The sequence below is a fragment of the Crocuta crocuta genome, unplaced genomic scaffold (assembly GCF_008692635.1).
Source record: "Crocuta crocuta isolate KB4526 unplaced genomic scaffold, BGI_CrCroc_1.0 scaffold118, whole genome shotgun sequence".
Lineage (NCBI taxonomy): Eukaryota > Metazoa > Chordata > Mammalia > Carnivora > Hyaenidae > Crocuta > Crocuta crocuta.
In genome coordinates this window covers 10,759,334-10,780,459 of record NW_027551558.1, presented here as the reverse complement: position 1 = coordinate 10,780,459, position 21,126 = coordinate 10,759,334, and the positions used below count along the sequence as shown (strand labels likewise).

Genomic DNA, 21,126 nt, shown 5'->3' with positions numbered 1-21,126 from the left:
GAGAAATGTGTACCCTGGCAAAGGTGTCTGGCCCTCACAGTGTTTTCACTTCAGTCCAGCCAGAGCTACTATGATTGTTTGAAGAGACAGAACGGCAAAAGCTGGATGGTTATTTTTGAGTCATTGTAAAAATGCTGTGGTTTTCACTCCGATAATCCAAACTGTGCTCTTGAAAAATATTTGTGCTACTTATTCTCCCAACTAGGTGAGAAAGGGGAGCTCCAGATTTTAATCATTAACCCTCTCTTTACTCCATTTACGCCCTCCCAGGGTGCCGGCTGCAGAAATGGGCACAGAGCCTAGTTCTGGCAGGTCTGGGTGACCCACGGAGGCGCCATGGGACTCTGGGGACAGTACATTGTGTCCCCGATTCCTGTATAACTCCCATGACATCACAGAGTCCTGGTTTTTCTACCAGGCACCTTTTCATTCTTTTCTCCTTACTGCCCTGAGTAAAAAAGACACCGATTCAACATTACTAGTATCATATCCAGATTCACGAAAACTTGAGGCACAACTTTTCTTTTGAGATGACTAAAGTTACTGGGCCTATTTACCTAAAAGGCTTAGTCTGAGAAATAAAAAAAACCAAAAACAAAAAAACTCTGCTCTTAGAGGTGACGATCTGCAAGACATCATCTTGAAAGTGAAATAAACCCCAGGTTCAGTCCGTCTCAAAGAGAAATGAGATTATACAGAATATTTTGGACGTACAGAGAGAAAACTATATTCTCTGCTTTTAGGCAAAGGGAAGAAAATTGACCCTACTCTTGTTCAGAAATCTTGGTAAAACGGCTAACTCCTCCAGGAGCAGGGCAGAGAGGAAGGATCATGGGCTCAGGGTCTGACCCATCCGGGTACCATCCCATCTCCCCACTTCCCACCCAGCCTTGTGCGTTAGGGCATCTGCATGACCTCGCTGACCTTGGTTTCCTCAATCATAAAATTATACCCACCTGGCAGAGGTTCTGTGGAGACCAAATAAGGTATTGCTGCTAGAGTCAATTCACACTTGGGTCTTTGTATTACCTGATCTCTCCACCATGTTTGACCCTGTTGACTAAACTCGACTTCTAGAAATACGAAATACTCCCATCCCTTAGCTCCCGAATACGTGCACCCCCCCCCCACTCCACAGTCCTTTAAATATTAGCACTTTGGGGGCTCTTACACTCTCTGTTTGTTTCATTTCACAACATTGTATTTACTCACTTATCTACCCATTTATCAGTTATTTAACAAGTATTTAAATAACAAGGAACATCCTGTCCTAAATGCCTTACAGTTAAACCACTTAATCCCCAATCGCCTCTATAAAGTATGTGCCTTTATTGTTCCTGTTTTACCAACGAGGAAACTGAGGCCAGGGGAGAGGAAGTAGCTTGATCGTGGTCACAGAGTTAGTACGTGGTGGCACCAGAATTGGAACCCTTTGGCACCCATTTGCTTGCTTGCTTGCTTTATTATTTATTTATTTATTTATTTATTTATTTTTGGATACGAAGATCTGCCAACTCCTGGCCCTTACTGCCACATGCCAACAATCAACTCCAGCTAAGTTGCAAGGGAGCCCGTTGTTCATCTTGCCAGCCTGGCGCTCTCACTGACATTACCTGCCCGACCCCTGTAGGCCTTGTCCGCATGTCCACAGATCCCAGAGTTTTGCCTCTAAGCCAGACATGTCCCCCCAAGCTCCGTGTCCCTATATCCAGGTCTCCATTGAATACTTCGACATCTCAGATGTCATACTGTCCGTGATTAAGACATGCCCCCTCCTCACCTTTTGTCTCCCATCTCGGGAAAGAGCACCACTGCCAGTCTGCATTCAAATCCGAAATCTGAGCGTCACACCAGACTCCTCTCTAACCTGATGACACCCCTGCAACCCCACGCCGCCTCATGCTCCAAAGCCCCCAGTATTCCTTTCCTGATGCCCCACCCTCTGCCCTGGCCCCTCTGCCTCCAAACCTGCCCCACTCGCACTCCTTCTCCGCAGTCACTGACTTCCCAAATGCAAACGGAAAACAACTTCCCTAAGACCTGTAAACTCAAATCCATACCGCAGCCTCGCCTCNNNNGTCTCGCCACACTGGACAACTCCGAGCCCCTCCAGTGGGCCCTGAGCCACGCCTTCCCTCTGCTTAAACCCTCCCACCCGGGCCCCTCCACGTGGCTCGGCCTTCCTCATCCATTAGGTATCACTGCATCCTCTGAAAGCTTTCTCTGCTCCCTCTTGCTTGCGTCCAAGGTAGCCGCCTGTCCCCTAAGCTCCTACCTCCTATGATCACAGACTCGGTGCATTTTATTGCAATTGCCTGTTGTGCTGTCTGCCTCCCGCTTCGGGATCTAAGCCCCAAGACAGCTACAACGTGTCTAGCTTACCAACCATCATATCCCTGGCATGTGGTCAGTGCATCGTATGTCCTGGTAAATGACCTAAGGATTTATAATAAAGTGCCTGGCATATAGGAGGTGCGATAAAAGGCACAGTTACTATCATCAAGCACAGAGCTGGTTTGTTAAGCAGGCAGTGAGTACATTTTATTTTTAATTGAGCTGCCAATGTGGAGGAGGGGGGTTGGGGGACTGGGCTCCCTGTCCCCAGCTGCCATGAACACGCTAACTCCGCAGGACCCCACACTCCGGCGTTCAACGTTTCCACGTGGCGGGTTCAGTGCCGACACCGTTCTGAGGGCCAGGCTGTGTGGAGTCTCTTCCCTGCTCTGCTGCTAACCCAGCTCTCTGCTCCCTCATTTGGCAAAGAAGAGATTTGGGAGCGCATAAAACCCAAAGTGATCGGAAAAGTACAAAATACCATACAAATGTGACTCCACCTTCTCCCAAGAAGGCTTCTATACTTCACGAGGTAAACACACTCAAGCCCTGAGAGGTTCAGGGCAGAGTCAAGTCCCCTGAAGGCCAGTCTAAGAGGGAGTAGAGAGAGAGGAGGGTGCTCTGTGCTGTGTGTCCCCTGCGTGCCTCCCACTGTGTAGATAAGCTGAAATCTGATGGGAGCCAGGAGCATGAAGTCTCCATGAGTGCGAGCTGGTATGCAAGCAGGAGTCATTCCAAATACCTCCCCACCACAAACTCTCTGGGTTGAAATAATTAACCTGCTTAGCTTTACTGCAGAGATTAGTGCTGCTGGGGGGCTTGGAGGGTGCCAGTCCCCTTCATGCGAAAAGTCCCTTTCCAGCAGGAAAGAGCCTTTCCTTACAGCTTCTCGACCTTTCTTATTTAGTTCTAGAAGTAAATCTCCTATACCAGCCTTACAAAAAAGCCTAATCTTCAACTGGAGGCAGTAACGATTCATCCCAAGGGGAATCTCATTCTGTTGAGATGAGTAAATAAGGCTCTTGTTGAGGCGCCTGGGTGGCTCAGTCGATTGAGCGTCCAACTTTGGCTCAGGTCATGATCTCACAGTTCGTGGGTTCGAGCCCCACGTCAGGCTCTGTGCGGACAGCTAGCTCAGAGCCTGGAGCCTGCTTCGGATTCTGTGTCTCCCCCTCTCTCTGACCCTCCCCTGCTCACGCTGTCTCTCTCTCTCCCAGAAATAAAAAAAATGTTAAAAAAAATTGTTTTTAATAAAATAAAATAAGGCTCTTGTTCACACACTCCACTACTTGGATGCCTGAAAGGGAACAGCTGGAACAGTCCAGAAATAATTAATGTATTGGCTGGCACCTTTGGACAAAATTTATCACACTTGTCTAAACATCTCCAGACAATCCATCACTATTGCCACAAGGAGCCTGGAGAAATCCACTGCCTGATAAACCAACTGGATTATATTCACATTTATGAATCTTTTTTTCTTTTTTAAATTTTTAATTTTTTTAATTTATTCATTTTTTAAAATTTTAATGTTTATTTTTGAGAGACAGAGACAGAGTGCAAGCAGGGGAGGGGCAGAGAGAGAGGGAGACACAGAATCTAAAGCAGGCTCCAGGCTCTGAGCTGTCAGCACAGAGCCCAACGCGGGGCTCAAACCAAGGAGCTGTGAGATCATGACCTGAGCTGAAGTCGGACACTCAACCGACTGAGCTACCTAGGTGCCCCTTTTTCTTTTTTTAATGTTTATTTATTTTAGACAGGCAGGGACAGACAGACAAACAGAATGCAAGCAGGGGAGGGGCAGAAAGAAAGGGAGACACAGAATCTGAGGCAGGCTCCAGGCTCCGAGCTGTCAACACAGAGCCTGATATGGGACTTGAACCCCACGAACCATGAGATCATGACCCAAGCCGAACTCAGACACCCAACCAACTGAGCCACCCAGGTGCCACACCACATTTATGAATTTCCAACTGAAACCCCTTGAAAAACTGTAGGAAAAGTGAAGCACAGAGACAGAAACAGGCGTGCCTCAAGTCAGAAGTGGAGTTGCGGGTACGAGCATGGACTCTGGGTGTGACTCTTGCCCTGTCACTCCCCAGGTAGGTGACGTCACCTCTTTCACCCTCAGTTTCCTTCTCTGTAAAATCATCCTGCAATCTCCTAAATAAGGCTTGCTCAGAGCATTATATGAGATGATCCAGGTNATGGGTACAGGTGGGGGTGTGCAAATGATCTTTGGTGAAGAAGAGAGAGTCCACGTTCCAGCAAGGAAGGTTAAGACTAACCCTAGTTAGGAGCTATGTCTACCACCCTGCTCCATCCCTCTTTCCCCAACCCCAAAGAGACGAGGCTGCCCTGACAAGGGGCCTACTTCTGGAACAGATCCCAAAGCAATTCATCTAAATCCTAGGAAACATTAAACATATGTAGTGAAAACAGCCTTAGAACTAAGGAGTCTACAGGAATATATTTAACAAAAGAAACGCCAGACTTACACACTGAAAACTACAAAACAATGTTGAAAGAAACTACAGACCTAAACACTCAGAAAGACATCGTGTGCTCCTGGATCAGAAGACTTACTATTGTTAACATGGCGATACTCCCCCACACTGATGCCCAGATTCAATACAGCCCCTATTCAAGTCCCAGGAGCAGGCTGCATAGCAGAAATTGACACGCTGGTTCTCAAACTCATAAGGAAAGAATATGATCCAGTAACTCCACTACTGGATATTTACCCAAAGAAAACAGAAGTACTAACTCAGAAAGATACATGCACTTCTATGTTTATTGCAGCATTATTTACAACAGCCAAGCTATGGAAGCAGCCCAAGTGTCCATCCATAGACGAATGGGTAAAGAAGATGTGGTGAGGACACACACACACACACACACACACACACACGAATATTAGTCATAAAAGAATGAGATCTGGCCATTTACACCGGTATGGATGGACCCAGAGGGCATTGGGCTAAGTGAAATAAGTCAGACAGAGAAAGACAAATACCATATGATTTCACTTATATATGGAATCTAAAAAACAAAACAACAACAACAGACTTAAATACAGAGAACAGGGGCACCTGGGTGGCTCAGTCGGTTAAGCCTCCAACTTCGGCTCAGGTCGTGATCTCACATTCGTGGGTTCAAGCCCTGCATCGGGCTCTGACAGCTCAGAGCCTGGAGCCTGTTTCAGATTCTGTGTCTCCCTCTCTCTCTACTCCTCCCCCTCTCATGCTCTGTCTCTCTCTGTCTCAAAAATAAATAAAACATTAAAAATAAATAAAAAATAAATAAATAGAACAAACTGGTGGTTGCCAGTGGGGAGGTGGATGGGGAGATGGACAAAAGAAATAAAGGAGATTGAGAAGTACAAATGTTCAGTTATAGAACAAGTCACAGAGATGAAAAGCACAGCGATGGGAATAGAGTCAATAATATTCTAATTACGTTGTATGGTGACTAATGGTAACTGCACTTACCGTGGGGAGCGCTGAGTAATGTCCAGAATTGTCAAATCACTATGTTGTACTCTTGAAACTAATATAACATTATATGTCAACTATACTTCAATAAATAATAATACTTGGTCACCAAAAGAAAAAAAGAAATACAAGGATCCAAAATGGCCAAACAATCTTGAAAGAGAAGAACAAAGTTGTAGGACTCACACTTCCCAGTTTTGAAACTTCCCATAAAGCCACACTAATCCAGACACTGCGGTATTGGCACAAGAACAGACCTACAGATGAACAGAGAAGAACTGAGTCTAGAAATAAATCCTGACAGGGGCGCCTGGGTGGCTTAGTCGGTTAAGCGTCCGACTTTCGCTTAGGTCATGATCTCGCGGTTCGTGGGTTCGAGCCCCGCGTCGGGCTCTGTGCTGACTGCCAGCTCAGAGCCTGGAGCCTGTTTCAGTCTGTGACTCCCTCTCTCTGACCCTCCCCTGTTCACGCTGTCTCTCTCTCTCTCTCCTAGAAATAAATAAAACATAAAAAAAATTTAAAAAAAAAAAAGAAAGAAATCCTGACATATATGGCCAGCTGATTTTCAAAAGGGTTCCCAAACAGTTCAGTGGGGAAATAATAACCTTTTTTTTTAAACACCTGCTGTGGGAATAACTGGATAGCCACATGCCAAATAATTAAGTTGGACCCCCTCACACCATACCTAAAAAATAATTTAAAAGTGGATCAGACACCTAAAATGTAAGAGCTACAACAATAAAACTAGGAGAAAACATAAAAAAATCTTCATGACCTTGGGGTAGGCAATGGTTTTTAAATGACACTAAAGTACAAACAACAAAAGGAAAAAAACTAGATAAATCAGACAGTTTAAAACTTGTGCTTCAAAGGACTCCATCAAGAAAGCAAGAAGACAACCCATAGAATGGGAGAAAATTGCAAATCATGCATCCCATATGTGTGTGTGTGTGTGTGTGTGTGTGTGTGTGTGTGTGTGTGTAATTCTTTTTTTTTTTTTTTATGTTTCTTTATTTTTGAGAGAGACAGAACGCAAGGGGGGCGGGGGCAGAGAGAGGGAGACACAGAATCTGAAGCAGGCTCCAGGCTCTGAGTGTCAGCGCAGAGCACAACACAGGGCTCAAACTCATGAACGGTGAGATCATGACCTGAGCTGAAGCTGGGCATTTAACCGACTGAGCCACCCAGGTTCCCCTATAAATTCTTTTGTAAAGTTTATTTATTTATTTTGAGAGAGAGAGAGCACACGCAGCCAAAATCAAGAGTCGGACACTTAACCAACTGAGCCACGCAGGCACCCCTATAAAAACTTTTTACAACCAAGGCACCTGGGTGGCTCAGTCCATGGAGCATCTGACTTCGGCTCAGATCATGATCTCATGGTTTTGTGGGTTTGAGCCCCATGTGGGGCTCTGTGCCGGCAAGTGAGGAGCTTGCTTGGGATTCTGTTTCCCCTGTCTCTCTGTCCTTCCCCCGCTCACACTCTCTCTCTTTCAAAGTAAATAAACTTGAAAAAGAATTCTTAAAACCAACCATAGAGAGAGAACACAATTTTTAAATGGGCAAAGGGGGGGTGCCTGGGTGGCTCAGTCGGTAAGCGCCCGACTTCGGCTCAGGTCGTGATCTCATGGTTCGTGGGTTTAAGCCCCACATCGGGCTCTGTGCTGACAGCTCAGAGCCTGGAGCCTGCTTCGGATTCTGTATCTCCCTCTCTCTCTGACCCTCCCCTGCTCACGCTGCTTCTCTCTCTCTCAGAAATAAATAAAAAACATTAAAAAATTAAAAAAAAAATACAGGTAACAAGTACTGACAAGGACATGGGGAAATCGGAACCCTCATAACATTGCTACGGGGACAGAAAATGGTGCGTTTTATTTGGAAAACATTTGGGCAGTTTCTCAAATTATTATATATAGATACATATCACAGACATATACATAGATATTGTATGATTTCGCTTATATGAAATGTCTAGAACAGACATATCCATGGAGACAGAAAGTAGATTAGCAGTTGCCAGCAATGGAAGCGAGGGAGGCATGGAGAGCGTCTGCTAACGGATATGGGGCTTGTCGTGGGGGTGAAGCTAACGTCACATCAGTGATGACAGTTGTACGACCCTGTGAAGCTACTAAAACCACTGAACTATACCCTTAAAGGGGTGAATTTTATGTTTATGTGCATTATATCTCAATAGAGGTACTATTTAAAAACAAAACAAGAGGGGCACCTGGGTGGCTCAGCTGGCTGAGCATCTGGCTTCTGCTCAGGTTATGATCTCACAGTTTCTAAGTTCGAACCCTGCATCGGACTTACTGCTATCAGCGCGGAGCCCGATTCAGATCCTCTGTCTCCCTCTCTCTCTGCCTCTCCCTCCTCTCTTTCAAAAATAAACATTTTTTAAAAATAAACACAAAACAAGAACAAATTTAAGGGTGGTGGGCACCCTTAGTGACTCCAAGTGGCACCTTGCATCCTCATCCCTCAGCTGACCTGGTGAGCTGTAGAAAGAGCCCCACAGCTCTCTTGCCTGTTCAGGCCCCCTCCCCACCTACCTACCCCAGAGCTCTACCCCACTAACCTAAATTCCTGCCCACGACAGCCACGGCAGCAGCAGCAGCACGGCTAACGTTTATCATGTTGGGTACTGGAGCCACCACCATGCGGTGGGCGCGGACAGGGAGTCTCCTGTGAGGGGCTGCAGACTCGGTGTGGATCCCTGACAGCAACATTCATGGCCCTCCCCCCTCCACTTTTTGGATCTCAGCCAGACTCCCCGCATGTCACTCCAGCACACGGGTAGGCTTGCCAGAGAAAATACAGGACACCCAGCGAAGTTTGTATTTCAGATGCACGAGGAGTAGTGTGTTAGTAGTCCCGGATACCATAATATATACCAACAGTTGTTGTTTATGTGACACTGACATTTAACTGGTATCTTGCATTTCTATTTGCTGTCTCTGGTGACAATGCACCAGCCTCTCACCTCGAGATCTATACCCCGGCTCTTCCTCCTGCCTGGAATCCTCTTCACCCAAATACCCACAGGGCTCCCTTTCCAACGTCGGGTCTTTGTCCACACAGAGCCTCAACACAGGGATGGCTCCAAACCAACTTGTGCCTGGCACTCTGATGTCCCTTACCTTCAGGGACTGTCTGGCATGTTCCATATTTAGCTGGTTACTGTCTGCCCTCCCCTTGGTTTGCAAGCAATGCCTCAAGAGCAGGCTTTATTCGCTGCTGCATTCGCAGTGCTTAGAACAGGACCTGGATACAGAAGGCCGTGCATGGGTCACCTGCCGTCATGTTGCAGACAGCCCATGATACTGCCTTCACCCGTGTTTCAGAGAGGAGGGGTCGGAGACACAGAAGCCCCATATTCCACTCAGAAGCCCACAGTAGCAGAAGTGGGGTTGGGTCCAGACGCAGGTTCAGACCCCAGAGCCCACACTCTGGCGCACCTCACTGCATCCGTTCATCGCCACAGGCAGAGGGGTACCTCAGGGCTACATAACTAGGTATTTCTGCCTCCCTCCTCCATCCCTTGTTCTGTCTGGAAGGAAGGAAGGAAGGAAGGAAGGAAGGAAGGAAGGAAGGAAGGAAGGAAGAGCATGTCTGAGGGTCTAATATTTGCATCAGACTCCATAATCCCAAAGTTTAATTATATTACTTGGTTTTGCCTGAACAATCACTGTTCAACACGTAGTGTATCGAGTATCCACTTAAGCACCCGTGCAATGGAGAAGTCTGGGTGGGTATCTATACTCACTTTTATTTCCTCTTGAACGTCAGGATTGTGGAAATTTAAATCCGGTTGTTCCTTCATAAACTGGTGAAAGTAACATTGGTTTCGTACTTCATCAAAGTGCCAGCTGGAGTTTCCGTACACACTTAACTAGCAAACAGAAAACAGCAGGTCACTTATTAGCATCCATGTAATGGCACTGCCCACAAAGAAATGACCGTTGCCGTCCCTGGTCCGGTACAGGCTGAGGGTACAGATCCTCAGGATTTTCCTTCTAGGGAGAGCACGGGATAAATTCGTCCTTTAAAATGTCACCCACTGGCTGAATGCCACACAGATGTGGTTGGGGTATATTTGTACAGCAGAAGCTGTTCATAACAACCGCAATAGCAAATCAGTGTTCTCAAATGCAGAGCGAGGCCAATTTAAGGAGCAGACTTTTTTTTTTTTTCCAGAAGAGGATATTGTTTTAATTCAAGTAACTACAAATAGGAAACCAGATTGGGGGGTAGGGGCGGGCTGGGACAAATAATGGCTACCTCCTCCCCGGCAGAACAGGGGGAGAAGGCGGCCCCTACACCCTCAAAGGTTAATACAGGTTCTCCCCACCTCGCTCTGCCTCAGCATCCCAGGGGCAGGGCCACACTTTCCCTGGGACTGGGGTGGTGGGTAACCCAGCCTGCTCTGCCCCAGGCCACTTCCCCTAAGAGCATCTTGGAGAAGAGGGATGAGGACAGAACAGGAGAAAGCAATGAGGACGAGCATTTGGTGGTCATGGGAGCAATGACAGGTGTCTAAGAACGGAAAAGGGACAAAACACCATCCTGTCTAGGGGTAGTTTGTGAACAGAGGAAAGATGGAGCCAGAACTTTGGGGGGTGGGGAGGAGGAGAAGGGTAGGAGTGAGCAAGGCTAGTTTCTTGTTATTAGTCCCTTGTGAGGAAAGGGGAAACTGAGGCCCTAGGGTGGGAGCGGATGGGGTGGGACAGTGGCTCCAGCCCACCCGAGGTGGTTGCCTCAGGGAAACTGAGGCCTCCTGGGTTATCAGGGCCTCCTGGATAACAGGTGGACGGCATTTCCCTCACTGCAATAGATTCCAGCCCACTTAGAAAGGCTGGGGGCTCAGATCCCTCCTGTGCCCCAAATGGGACTGTCTGGCCTTGATTGAGTAAGGGGCAAGCAAGGTGGGAAGGAAGAAAAGTGGGTGTGAGCCACACCTGCTGAGACACAGGTTGGCTGGGGGCATCTGGGAGCTGAGCGCCCCTCCCCACCGGCCCCTGCTGTGGCCAGTGCTATGGAGTGGTGCAGATCAGAATGAGATGGGGCTTGGGCCCCTTTTAAGGCCAGTGGAGCCCTCCCAGGCCCCTTAGTGGGAAGCCAGAGGGAAGAGTGGGGAAGCAGAAGGGACCCCCCAAACCAAGAGCCCAGTCAGCAATGTCCCCACCACTGAGAGTGGGGACACAGCAGGGCCAGGGTGCGGTGAGGTGGGAAGTCAGCTTTGTCTGGAAGGGCAAGTCTGCGCATGGGTGAAGGGTCACTGGAAACTGAGACCAAAGGAAACTGCTCCCCACTTGGGCCTCGGGGCCCCACGGCAGCTGGTGTGCTGTGTAGTTTGGTGGTGAGGGCGCAGGTGGGTGGCAGTGATGCGTGGGCCTGGGGGAAGGGGCGGGGGCGGTGGGAGAGGAGCTGTCGAGTCCCAGAAAGAACCTAAAGAGCAAATATTTCTAACATATTTCTTGAACCTTCTATCCAGGCTCCGGACTCCTGTTCGTGAAGAAATGCAAATGATGGTCAACTGGGGAGAAAGATACATTCCATTGCTCTTGGCGTTTGAAGCCACGTAGAGTGGATATTTAAACTGTATCCTCAGAAAATCAGTAGAGACATTCACTTAAAAACCCTTCTAAAAGAATAAAATAATGAAAATCAAAACCCTTCTGGCCCTCAGAAATAAAAGAATTCTAGCAACTTCAAGCGTTGGACACTGGCACTGATTTCCTCTTTCTAGGAATGCTCACATCTGTGACTCCAGATTCCTGGCGGACTTGACGACATCTCTCGCTGCTGCTTTTAAGTCAGCGTGGTTCCTTCAATGAGACGGTTCTTCAGGGCTCTAGCTTGGACTTTTGTTCATTTCAGGCTAAAGAAAACATCCGGGCCACATTTACAAACTGAGGATTTTGCATAAATCTTTTTAATTGGAAGACCTGGTCAAACTGGGTCCACACTGCCATGGCAACGAGTGGGTGGAGCTAAGTGGTAGCTGCCGCCTTTAAGACGCTCTTGTACGTGCACTCCGGGAAAGATTAATGAGAATGTTACCATGGCATCGTTAGTAATAGTGAAAATAAATAAATAATAAACAAACAAACAAACAAATAAATAAAATAACCCCCTGGAAACAGTCCAACTGCCCATCAGTGGAAGAGTGGATAAGTAAATCCTGGAATATTTACACAGTGGAATATTACATAGCAATGAAAATGTATAGGGCCTGTTGGCTCATTTCTTTGGCTCAGGACCGGAGTTTGTGAGTTCAGGCCGTGCATCAGGCTTTTTCCACTGACAGTACAGAGCCTGCTCCTGATCCTCTGTCTCCCTCTCTCTCTCTTCCCCTCCCCTGCCCACTCTCTCTCTCAAAAATAAACATTAAAAGAAAGAAAATGTATAAACCACAGCTACCGGAATCTACACAGATGCATATAAAAACAGTGAAAAAGCTAGTTACAGGAGATTTACATGCAACAGGACATTTATCATAAGAGTCCAAACACAGAAGAAACTAAATAACAAATCTTTTGAAAATGTGTAGCCTAAGCAGCATAGGAAAAACACAAAGCAAGGACTGGGAAAACCCCCAGATCAGAGGTAGTGGTCACTCCTTACGAGGAGGTGTGGGGAGCGACGGGAAGGAACCCGCAGGCGGTTTCAGCTGTGTCGGTAATGTTCAAGTTTGTAATTGGGGATGGGCTCATTGATGTTCACTATATTATTACTTCCGCTAGCTTACATACATATTACGTATATTTTCTAACAGTTTTATTTGGGTATAAATTAACACAATAAAGTGCACATATTTAAAGTGTATGATTTGATCAGTTTCAACATATGTTACATTTGTGAACCTCTCACCGGGATCAAAATAGTGACTATATCCATCCTTGGGAACTCCTGGCCCCGTCTCCCACTCCTTCCCGTCTCCTTCCCATCCCTAAACAACTGATCAGCTTCCTGTCACTTCAGATGAGTTTCCATTTTCTAGAATTTCATGTAAGTGGGATAATATGTACTCTTCCAGCTGGCTTCTCTCACTCTGCATAGTCCTTTTGAGAATCATCCATGATGTTGCCTGTTACCAATAGTTCATTCCTTTTATGGCTGAGTAGTATTCCATTGTATGGTTATGCCACAAGATTTTCAGACATCTATCATATATTACATATATTTTGGTATGTATCAAGTATTTTTTATGTTTATTTATTTATTTTGAGAGACAGAGAAAGAGTGCCTGTACCGGAGGAGCAGAGAGGGAGAGAGAGAGAATCCCAAGCAGGTTCTGTGCTGTCCGCAAGAAGCCCGAAGTGGAACTCACACTCCTAAACTGTGTGATCATGACCTGAGGTGAAATCAAGAGTTGGCCACTTAACTAACTGAGCCACCCAGGTACCCCTGTATCAACGATTATACTAAAAAAACAAACAAAAACCAATGTCGGCTACAGTGGAGAACGGATGGAAGGCTGGAGAAACTGGAGGCTGTTATGGCCCTGTAGGCAAGAGATTATCCACGTGGAAGTATGGGCAAGTATGGGAAGTATACAGCAGACTGTATCTTCGGACTGTGCCGTCATTAGCCCTTTCAGTTACTGGCTGTGTGACTGACGGCAAGGTACTTAATGCTGCTCATCTGCGACATAGGAATTAAAACTCCTAGGCTTGCAGGGTGGATTAAATGAAGGAATGACTATAACACACTTAGCACAGAACCTGGCACATAGTAAGCATTTAGTAAATGCTTGTTAATATCATAATCATTTTAACAAGTGTGTGGCTGGGGCGCCTGGGTGCCTCAGTTGATTAAGTGTCCGACTTCGGCTCAGGTCATGATCTCATGGTTTGTGGGTTCAAGCCCCACGTCAGGCTCTGTGCTGACAGCTCAGAGCTTGGGGCCTGCTTCAGATTCTGTGTCTCCCTCTCTCTCTGCCCCTTCCCCACTCATGCTCTGTCTCACTCTGTCTCTCAAAAATAGATAAATATTAAAAAAAAAAAAAGTTTAACAAGTGTGTGGGATTGGGAAAAAGGAAAATTAAGGAGCTAAAACTTCCAGGATTGCTGACGATCTGTTCATCAGGCTGCATACGAGCACTATTCATGAAACCTGGGATATAAGAGGTTGGCAGGGAGAAGATCACATAGTCAGCATTGATATGTGTTGATTTTGAGTACCCTTGGTTCATCTAAAAGTTGACGCCCAGGAGCCAGCCTCTTTGAGTGTTTATGGGGATCAGGAAGAGAGGAGGAGGGTCTAGAGAGTGGTGATCCAGAGAGTCCAGGGTAAATGGCTCTGCAGAAAGCAGGACGGACATAAACAAGAGCAGGTGGGGGGACCAGCCCAGGAGGGGGGTGGAGTTGCCAGATAAAACACAAGACATACCATTAAACCTGAATTTCAGATACACAGTGCATAATTTTTATATAAGTACTTCCCAAGAGATATTTTATACCAAGAAACAATGCAAATTCAGATTTCACTGTGCTTGCTAGACTTTTGTTTGTAAGTCTGGTAATCCCGGACAAGACAGACCTGGCCTCTGCCATAAGAAAAGTGAGTAGGAAGGTGGGNACAAGAAGCTCAGCAAGAATGAGATACTCCGCTTGGCCATGAAGTACATCAACTTCCTGGCCAAGCTGCTCAATGACCAGGAGGAGGAGGGTACCCAACGGGCCAAGCCTGGCAAGGACCCCGTGGTAGGGGCTGGTGGGGGAGGCGGTGGGGGGGGGGGGGGGGCTGGTACAGGAGCCGGCAGCTTTGATGACTTCTGCTCTCCCTCTGAAGTAGAGTTTGCTGCTGAGCATGATGAGATGCGGAGATGGCAAGGAGGCTGGCTGAGGGAGAGAGAGGGCCTGGAGAGTAAAGTTCCCGAGACTGGATGGCTCAATTCAGGTGCGGACAATGGATGTGTGAGGTGTCTGCAGACTCAGACACCAAAGTTCAGGCAAAGAGAGTAGATGGCCAGGCTCGTTTAGGGCTGGGGTTTCATCGGACAGGGGAGTCACATGGTCAGAAAGACAGAGGGGATGAGAATAGCAAGATAGTTCCTGACCTACTGGGACATGGAGTTAAGTCTGACAGCATGGGACGTATGGGAGGAAGAGGCTACTAATAGAAAGTACAGGCTTTAACTTGCTAAAACACATCAGTTCTACAATGAAATAAAAAGTCCAAGGCAAATGATTACGATGGTTGGGTAGGTTATTTTTTAATTTTTTTTTAATGTTTTATTTATTTTTGAGAGAGAGAGTGAGTGAGCATGAACACGGGAGGGTCAGAGAGAGGGAGACACGGAATCTGAAACAGGATCTAGGCTCTGTGCTGACAGCTCAGCCCTATGCAGGGCTCGAACTCATGACTGTGAGATCGTGAGCTGAGCCGAAGTCGGACACTTAACCAACTGAGCCACTCAGGCGCCCCTTGGGTAGGTTGTTTCTATTTATTTGGGAAATTTTCCCCTTCCCCAAAACTATGCCCATTCACTTTTCTCCTTAAAAGGACTTTATAGGGGCGCCTGGGTGGCTTAGTCGGTTGAGCGTCTGACTTNAAAAAAAAAAAGGACTTTATAGATAATAAGTTTAATCACCAAAGACCTGGCCATTTTCCCTTCGGAAATCAGACAAGTTGGTACTCACCCAGTTGTTGGGTGGTATGGTCATGCCATTTTTGTGGGTACAGTCATGCCAGATGTAATAATCAGTGTATTTCCCTGTCCGGTTCCGACTCAGTTGAAACCAGGCATGTTTATCACTCGTATGGTTCGGTATGAAATCAATTATTACTTTTAAACCTAATGAGTAAAAATATTTCAAATGTTAGGAAGAGATTATATTAGAAAAATGTGGGTCAGTTAAGGAAAAAATGCTTTAAGTAAGCAATTGGAGAATGTTTTTCTCAACCCTCCACCCCACCCCACACACACCTGAGACTCAGTTTACCTTTATCATGTATGGCCGCGACCAGATTCTCAAAATCTTTCATTGTTCCAAAAATAGGATCAATTTCTCGGAAATCTTCAACACCGTATCGGAAATCTTTAAGGGATGACTTATAAAATGCAGTAATCCAAATAGTTTTTACATTTAAAGTTGTGATATAGTCCAGTTTCTCTTGGATACCTGAAGAAAAAAGTCAAGGCCATGAAAAATAAAGTGTGGCTTTTTGATCGAAGGATTAAAAATAAAGCCAATACGCCTAAAATTGAAATATTTATATTGAAACAGAAATACTTGGAATTCTGTTGAATTTGAGTGAAATGTGAAATTTGAGTGAAACTAGTGAAAAGTCTAGTTCTACAAGTAGCATCAAATGGTCTCTTAGCAATAACCTTTGATCTCTAATATAAATATGTAACATTAAAAATCTATATTATAATTTTAGATTATGTTTTAAAATATATTGTATTTAATTTAAATTCAATTAATTTAAATTAGATACAATTTAAATACAATATCTTTAAAATCAAGGCTACAGTATTTTAAGTTTATTCTACAAATGGTTTTTGAGCACCTAATCTAGGCCAGGTGCTGGGCTAAGTGCCAGGGACAAAGAAGAGTAACACACGGTTTAAGCTACACTGACCAGTATGACAGCCATTTGTACGTGTGGCCATTGAGTACTTGCAATGAGACCAGTCTATTGAGATGTGCTGTAAATGCAAAACACACATTGGATTCTTAGGAATGTAATCATGTAGGGGCGCCTGGGTGGCTCAGTCGGTTGAATGTCCAACTACAGCTCAGGTCATGATCCTGCGATTCGTGGGTTCGAGCCCCGCATCAGGCTCTGTATTGACAGCTCAGAGCCTGGAGCCTGCTTCAGATTCTGTGTCTGCCTCTCTTTTCCTCTCCCCCGCTCACACTCTGTCTCTCTCTCTTTCTCTCTCTCACACACACAAAAATAAACATTTAAAAACAGTTTTAAAAAGGAATGTAACAATGTAAAATATCTCAATACAATATCAATATTGTATGTTGGTTATATGTTGATATGTTGGCTTAAACAAAATACTTTAAATGACTTATTAAAATGGATTCTAAATTAAAACTAAAATTTTTTAAGGATTTTACTTTTAAGTAACCTCTGAGCCCTACGTGGGGCTTGAATTTACAACCGGAAGATCAAGAGTCACATGCTCTATTGACTGAGTCAGCCAGGCGCCCCTAAAATTAAATTATTATTAAAATAAATTTCTCATCTGTTTCTTTTGTACTTGTTTTATGTGGCTCCTAGAAAATTCACAATTATCTACACGACTCGCATTCTATATCCTTTGGACAATGGCGAAGCCAACAATTTATACAGAAGAGAATTCTAGATTTGGCTGAGGAGAGACACAGGAGTGAAACTCCGTGTACTTGGAACCTTATGGGACAATTAGCAGATAGTGTGTACTCGTGTGTGTGGTGCGAGTTCAAAGTCCTAATTGCAGATCGGAGACTTCAGCGTAGTAACTTCGATCTCCAGTAACTTTGGGTGGGACCCCTGTGTGGCTTCCTACAATCAGAGCCTGTCACAGGTCCCACAGCAGGCTGGAGGTCACTGAGACCAAAGCAGAAAGTCTCCTGACTCTTGGCACTGGGGCTCTTCCCCTATAAGAGGATGCTTAATTTTTCTCCCCTTTGTCCCTCAGTTCCCCCATATGGGTGTCTGTGAAACCTCACAGACTATTCACAACCAAGAAAAGGATTTTGATTTAAGTTGGAACAATACAAGATATCTTAAGAATAAGGAAAGGAAGGGGATGGTAAAACAAAGGGGCCGGACAGATACAAAGTAAACAAGGGATCCCAGGCCCTCACTCCAGGGGACAGAAGGCAATCACCAAAAACAAACTGAAACCTGGAGTGGCTCCTTCAATTAATAACAAGCAAATCCCTTCAACCTCAAGGACAAATAGCTATTGATTAAAGGAAATAGCTGGGCCCTCAAGGCAAAGTTCCTAGAAATGGCCAATGTAGGAGCTGATGAGCCTTGGCCTGCGTACAGGGATTTGGGGTGTATCTAGAAACAGGGCCAGGAAGTGAAGAGTTTATCTTTGGGTTTAGGGACTTCAGCACTATTCTGTCAAGACCCCACTTTTGCTAAGCATCGACTACAAAAAGGGAGCAGATGCTGGGCCACGCCAGGAGGAGGGGTGTCGGAAGGGAAGTCACCAGGACAGGTTACAAAGCGCTGTCAAGGGTGCTGTAAACAGCCTCAAGCCCCGTGAGCTGTGGGGAGGGGAGCGCATGCTCTGATTGGAAGGTTCAATAAGGATTAATGTAGGGACCCCTGGGTGGCTCAGTAGGTTGAGCATCTGACTCTTGATTTCAGCTCAGGTCATGATCCCAGGGTCTTGGGATCGAGCCCTGGGTTGGGCTTCATCGTGAGCAGAAGAGAGAGAATCCTCTCTTCCTCCGCCCCTCTTCCCTGCTTGCTCTCTCACTCTCTCTCTGAAGAAAAAAAAAAAGATTAATGCAGAAAGAGCTTCAATTGCACTTCAAAGGACAGATAATATTTCAATTAATTAAAAAAAATTTTTTTAACATTTTATTTATTTCTAGGAGACAGAGAGAGACAGCGTGAGCAGGGGAGGGTCAGAGAGAGAGGGAGACACAGACTCTGAAACAGGCTCCAGGCTCTGAGCTGGCAGCCAGCACAGAGCCCGACGCGGGGCTCAAACCCATGAACCGCGAGATCATGACCTAATCGAAAGTCGGACGCTTAACCGACTAAGCCACCCAGGCGCCCCCCAATTAATTTTTTATTTATTACTTTTTTAAAAAAAATGTTAACATTGATTTATTGTTGAGAGACAGAGAGACAGAGCACAAGTCAGGGAGGAACAGAGAGAGAGGGAGACACAGAATCCAAAGCAGGCTCCAGGCTCTGAGCTGTCAGTACAGAGCCCAATGCAGGGCTCGAACCTATGAATTCTGAGAGCATGACCTGAGCCAAAGTCAGACACTTAACTGACTGAACCACCCAGGTGTCCCCATTTATTTTTTTAAAGTTTATTTATTTTGGGGCTTCTGGGTGGCTCAGTCGGTTGAGCATCCAACTTCAGCTCAGGTCATGGTCTCACAGTTCGTGAGTTCGAGCCCTGCATCGGGCTCTGTGCTAACAAACAGCTCAGAGCCTGGAGGCTGCTTCGGATTCTGTAGCTCCCCCTTGCTCTCCTGCTTCCCTGATCGTATTCTGTCTCTCTCTGTCTCTCAAAAATAAATGTTAAAAAATATCTTTTAAGTTTATTTGAGAGAAAGAGTTCAAGCAGGGGAGGGCCAGAGAGAGAAGAGAGAATCCCAAGCAGGCTGTACACAGTCAGCATGGAGCCGGACGCAGGGCTCAAATCTATAGTTCTGAGATCATGACCTGAGCTGAAATCAAGAGTGAGATGATTCACAAACCTTGAGCCACCCAGGCACCCCATTATTTCAATTAGTGAAGACACAGGAAGATACAAAAAAAGATATCAAGCATGAAAAAGAAAAGCCTTTTATATCTTAAAAAGAGAGGGAGACAGAGAGAATCCCAAGCAGGCTCCATGCTGCCAGTGCAGAGGCTCATGTGGGGCTCGAACCCACGAAACCGTGAGATCATGGCCTGAATCTAAACCAAGAGTCGGATGCTAATGGGCTGAGCCACCCAGATGCCCCATCACATAGTCTTTTATTAATTATTAAGGGAAGTTAGAAATTTCAAGATGCTATTATAACATTTTAAATTTAGATTAAGCTCTGGGGTGCCGGGGTGGTTCAGTCAGGTAAGCAATGGACTCTTGATTTTGGCTCAGGTCATGATCTTCCAGTTGTGAGATCGAGCCCCGAGTCGGACTCTGTGCTGAGAGTGGAGCCTGCTTGGGATTCTCTCCCTCGCTCTCTGGTCCTCCACTGCTGTGTATAGGCTCTCTCTCTCTCTCTCTCTGTCTCTCTCTCTCTCTCAAAATGAATGAATAAACATTTAAAGTTAGATTAAGCTCATCCCCAGTTCCCACACTCTACTACATCATTTTATTTTTTTCAAACTAAGTATTATCAAAAATTACTTTGTTTCTTATTGTTGTTACCCTGAACTAGGGTGACCATATCCACCATGTTGTCCAGGACCGCACCGGTTTACACTTGACGTCTGGCAAAAATTCTACTTTTGAAAGCGTCCTGTTTTAAGCAATAAAGTATAAGGATGCTCTACACATGACTCACTTAGAAATTACTGGTGTAACTTAAGCATCTGACTCCGGCTTCAGCTCAGGTCAGGATCTCGTGGTTTGTGAGTTTGAGCCCCGCCTCGGGCTCTGTGCTGTCAACTCAGCCGGCTTCGGATTCTGTCTCCTCTCTCTCTGCCCCTCCCCCCTTGCACACACTCTTTCTCTGTCAAAAATAAACATTTTTAAAAGTTTTCATAAGACAATAATAATAATGTTTTACTTTGTGTTTCATTTTCTCTTTACTAATAGGGATATTATTTTCAATAATCCTCAATCCAGGTAACGCCCAGCACTCTCCTAATCCCTTTTTCCCTTTCCTTCATTTCTCAGGATTTAAACTTTAATGACACAGCCTATACCTTTTCAAGATATCACCTAATTTTCTTTCTAGAAACATAACTCATGNAATTCCCCCCCCAGCCCCCCCTCCCCCAACACTGGGAAAGCAATCCTAAACTGCCCCTCTGAGATAACCACCTAGAAAGTGCACAGAAGCAGGAAGCAGCTGAGGAGGAAATCGGCTCCACGGATGAAGTTAGAATCGATGGACTAAGCATATGTACTTAGTGGGCAATAAATGAAACGACTCACTGGGGGCTCCAAGGCCTGCAGCAGGCAGCCAGCCTTTCATCACGCCAAGCACTGCCGGCTTGGGCCAAATGGCTTTTCGAGTATCATAAACAAGGAGAAGCTCGGCGTGACCAGTCACAACGGAATGTGCTTAGCGCACAAGCCGGGCACGATAGGGTTTGGAGGGTTGAGGGCCATAAACCAAGTTCATCCTGGCCCCGCCCCCAATGCCGCCGCGGTCCCCACCTTTCAGGTCGCCGTTCCCATCCATGTCACTGTCCTTGAAGGATCTCGGGTAGATCTGGTACACGGGCCCCTCCTGCCACCAGTCGAGGCACTTCGGGGAGACGGCGATGATGGCTATGGTAGCCCCGATGAGCACGAACACGGAGGCCACGGTGAGCCAGAAAAGCACCTCCCGGGGCAGCCGGTAGCGGGCCTGGCCTGAGAACTGGAACAGCACCTCCTTGGGCATGCCCGCGTAGGGCCTGACGCCCGTGGGGCCGGGCTCCGCGGGGCCGAGCC

The 21,126-nt window shown here is 46.1% G+C and overlaps 2 protein-coding genes across 2 annotated transcripts in view; one reads left to right on the top strand and one right to left on the bottom strand.

The window, feature by feature from the left end:
- PREPL (prolyl endopeptidase like) overlaps nucleotides 1–11,388 on the top strand; it is an 82,761-nt gene extending 71,373 nt beyond the window's left edge. The window contains exon 14 of the transcript XR_013331348.1: nucleotides 11,326–11,388. The gene's annotated coding sequence lies outside the window, so the exon portion shown is untranslated. The remainder of the gene's footprint in view (nucleotides 1–11,325) is intronic.
- The window catches only part of SLC3A1 (solute carrier family 3 member 1), a 37,774-nt gene that overhangs the window by 16,480 nt on the left and 168 nt on the right, over nucleotides 1–21,126 (bottom strand). Inside the window, exons 2-5 of the mRNA XM_077749202.1 lie at nucleotides 20,848–21,126; nucleotides 15,782–15,961; nucleotides 15,479–15,633; nucleotides 9,598–9,723 (exon numbers count right to left, since the gene is read on the bottom strand). The exon at nucleotides 20,848–21,126 is cut by the window's right edge and continues 8 nt beyond it. Coding sequence (XP_077605328.1) covers nucleotides 9,598–9,723; nucleotides 15,479–15,633; nucleotides 15,782–15,961; nucleotides 20,848–21,126 — 740 coding nt within the window. The remainder of the gene's footprint in view (nucleotides 1–9,597; nucleotides 9,724–15,478; nucleotides 15,634–15,781; nucleotides 15,962–20,847) is intronic.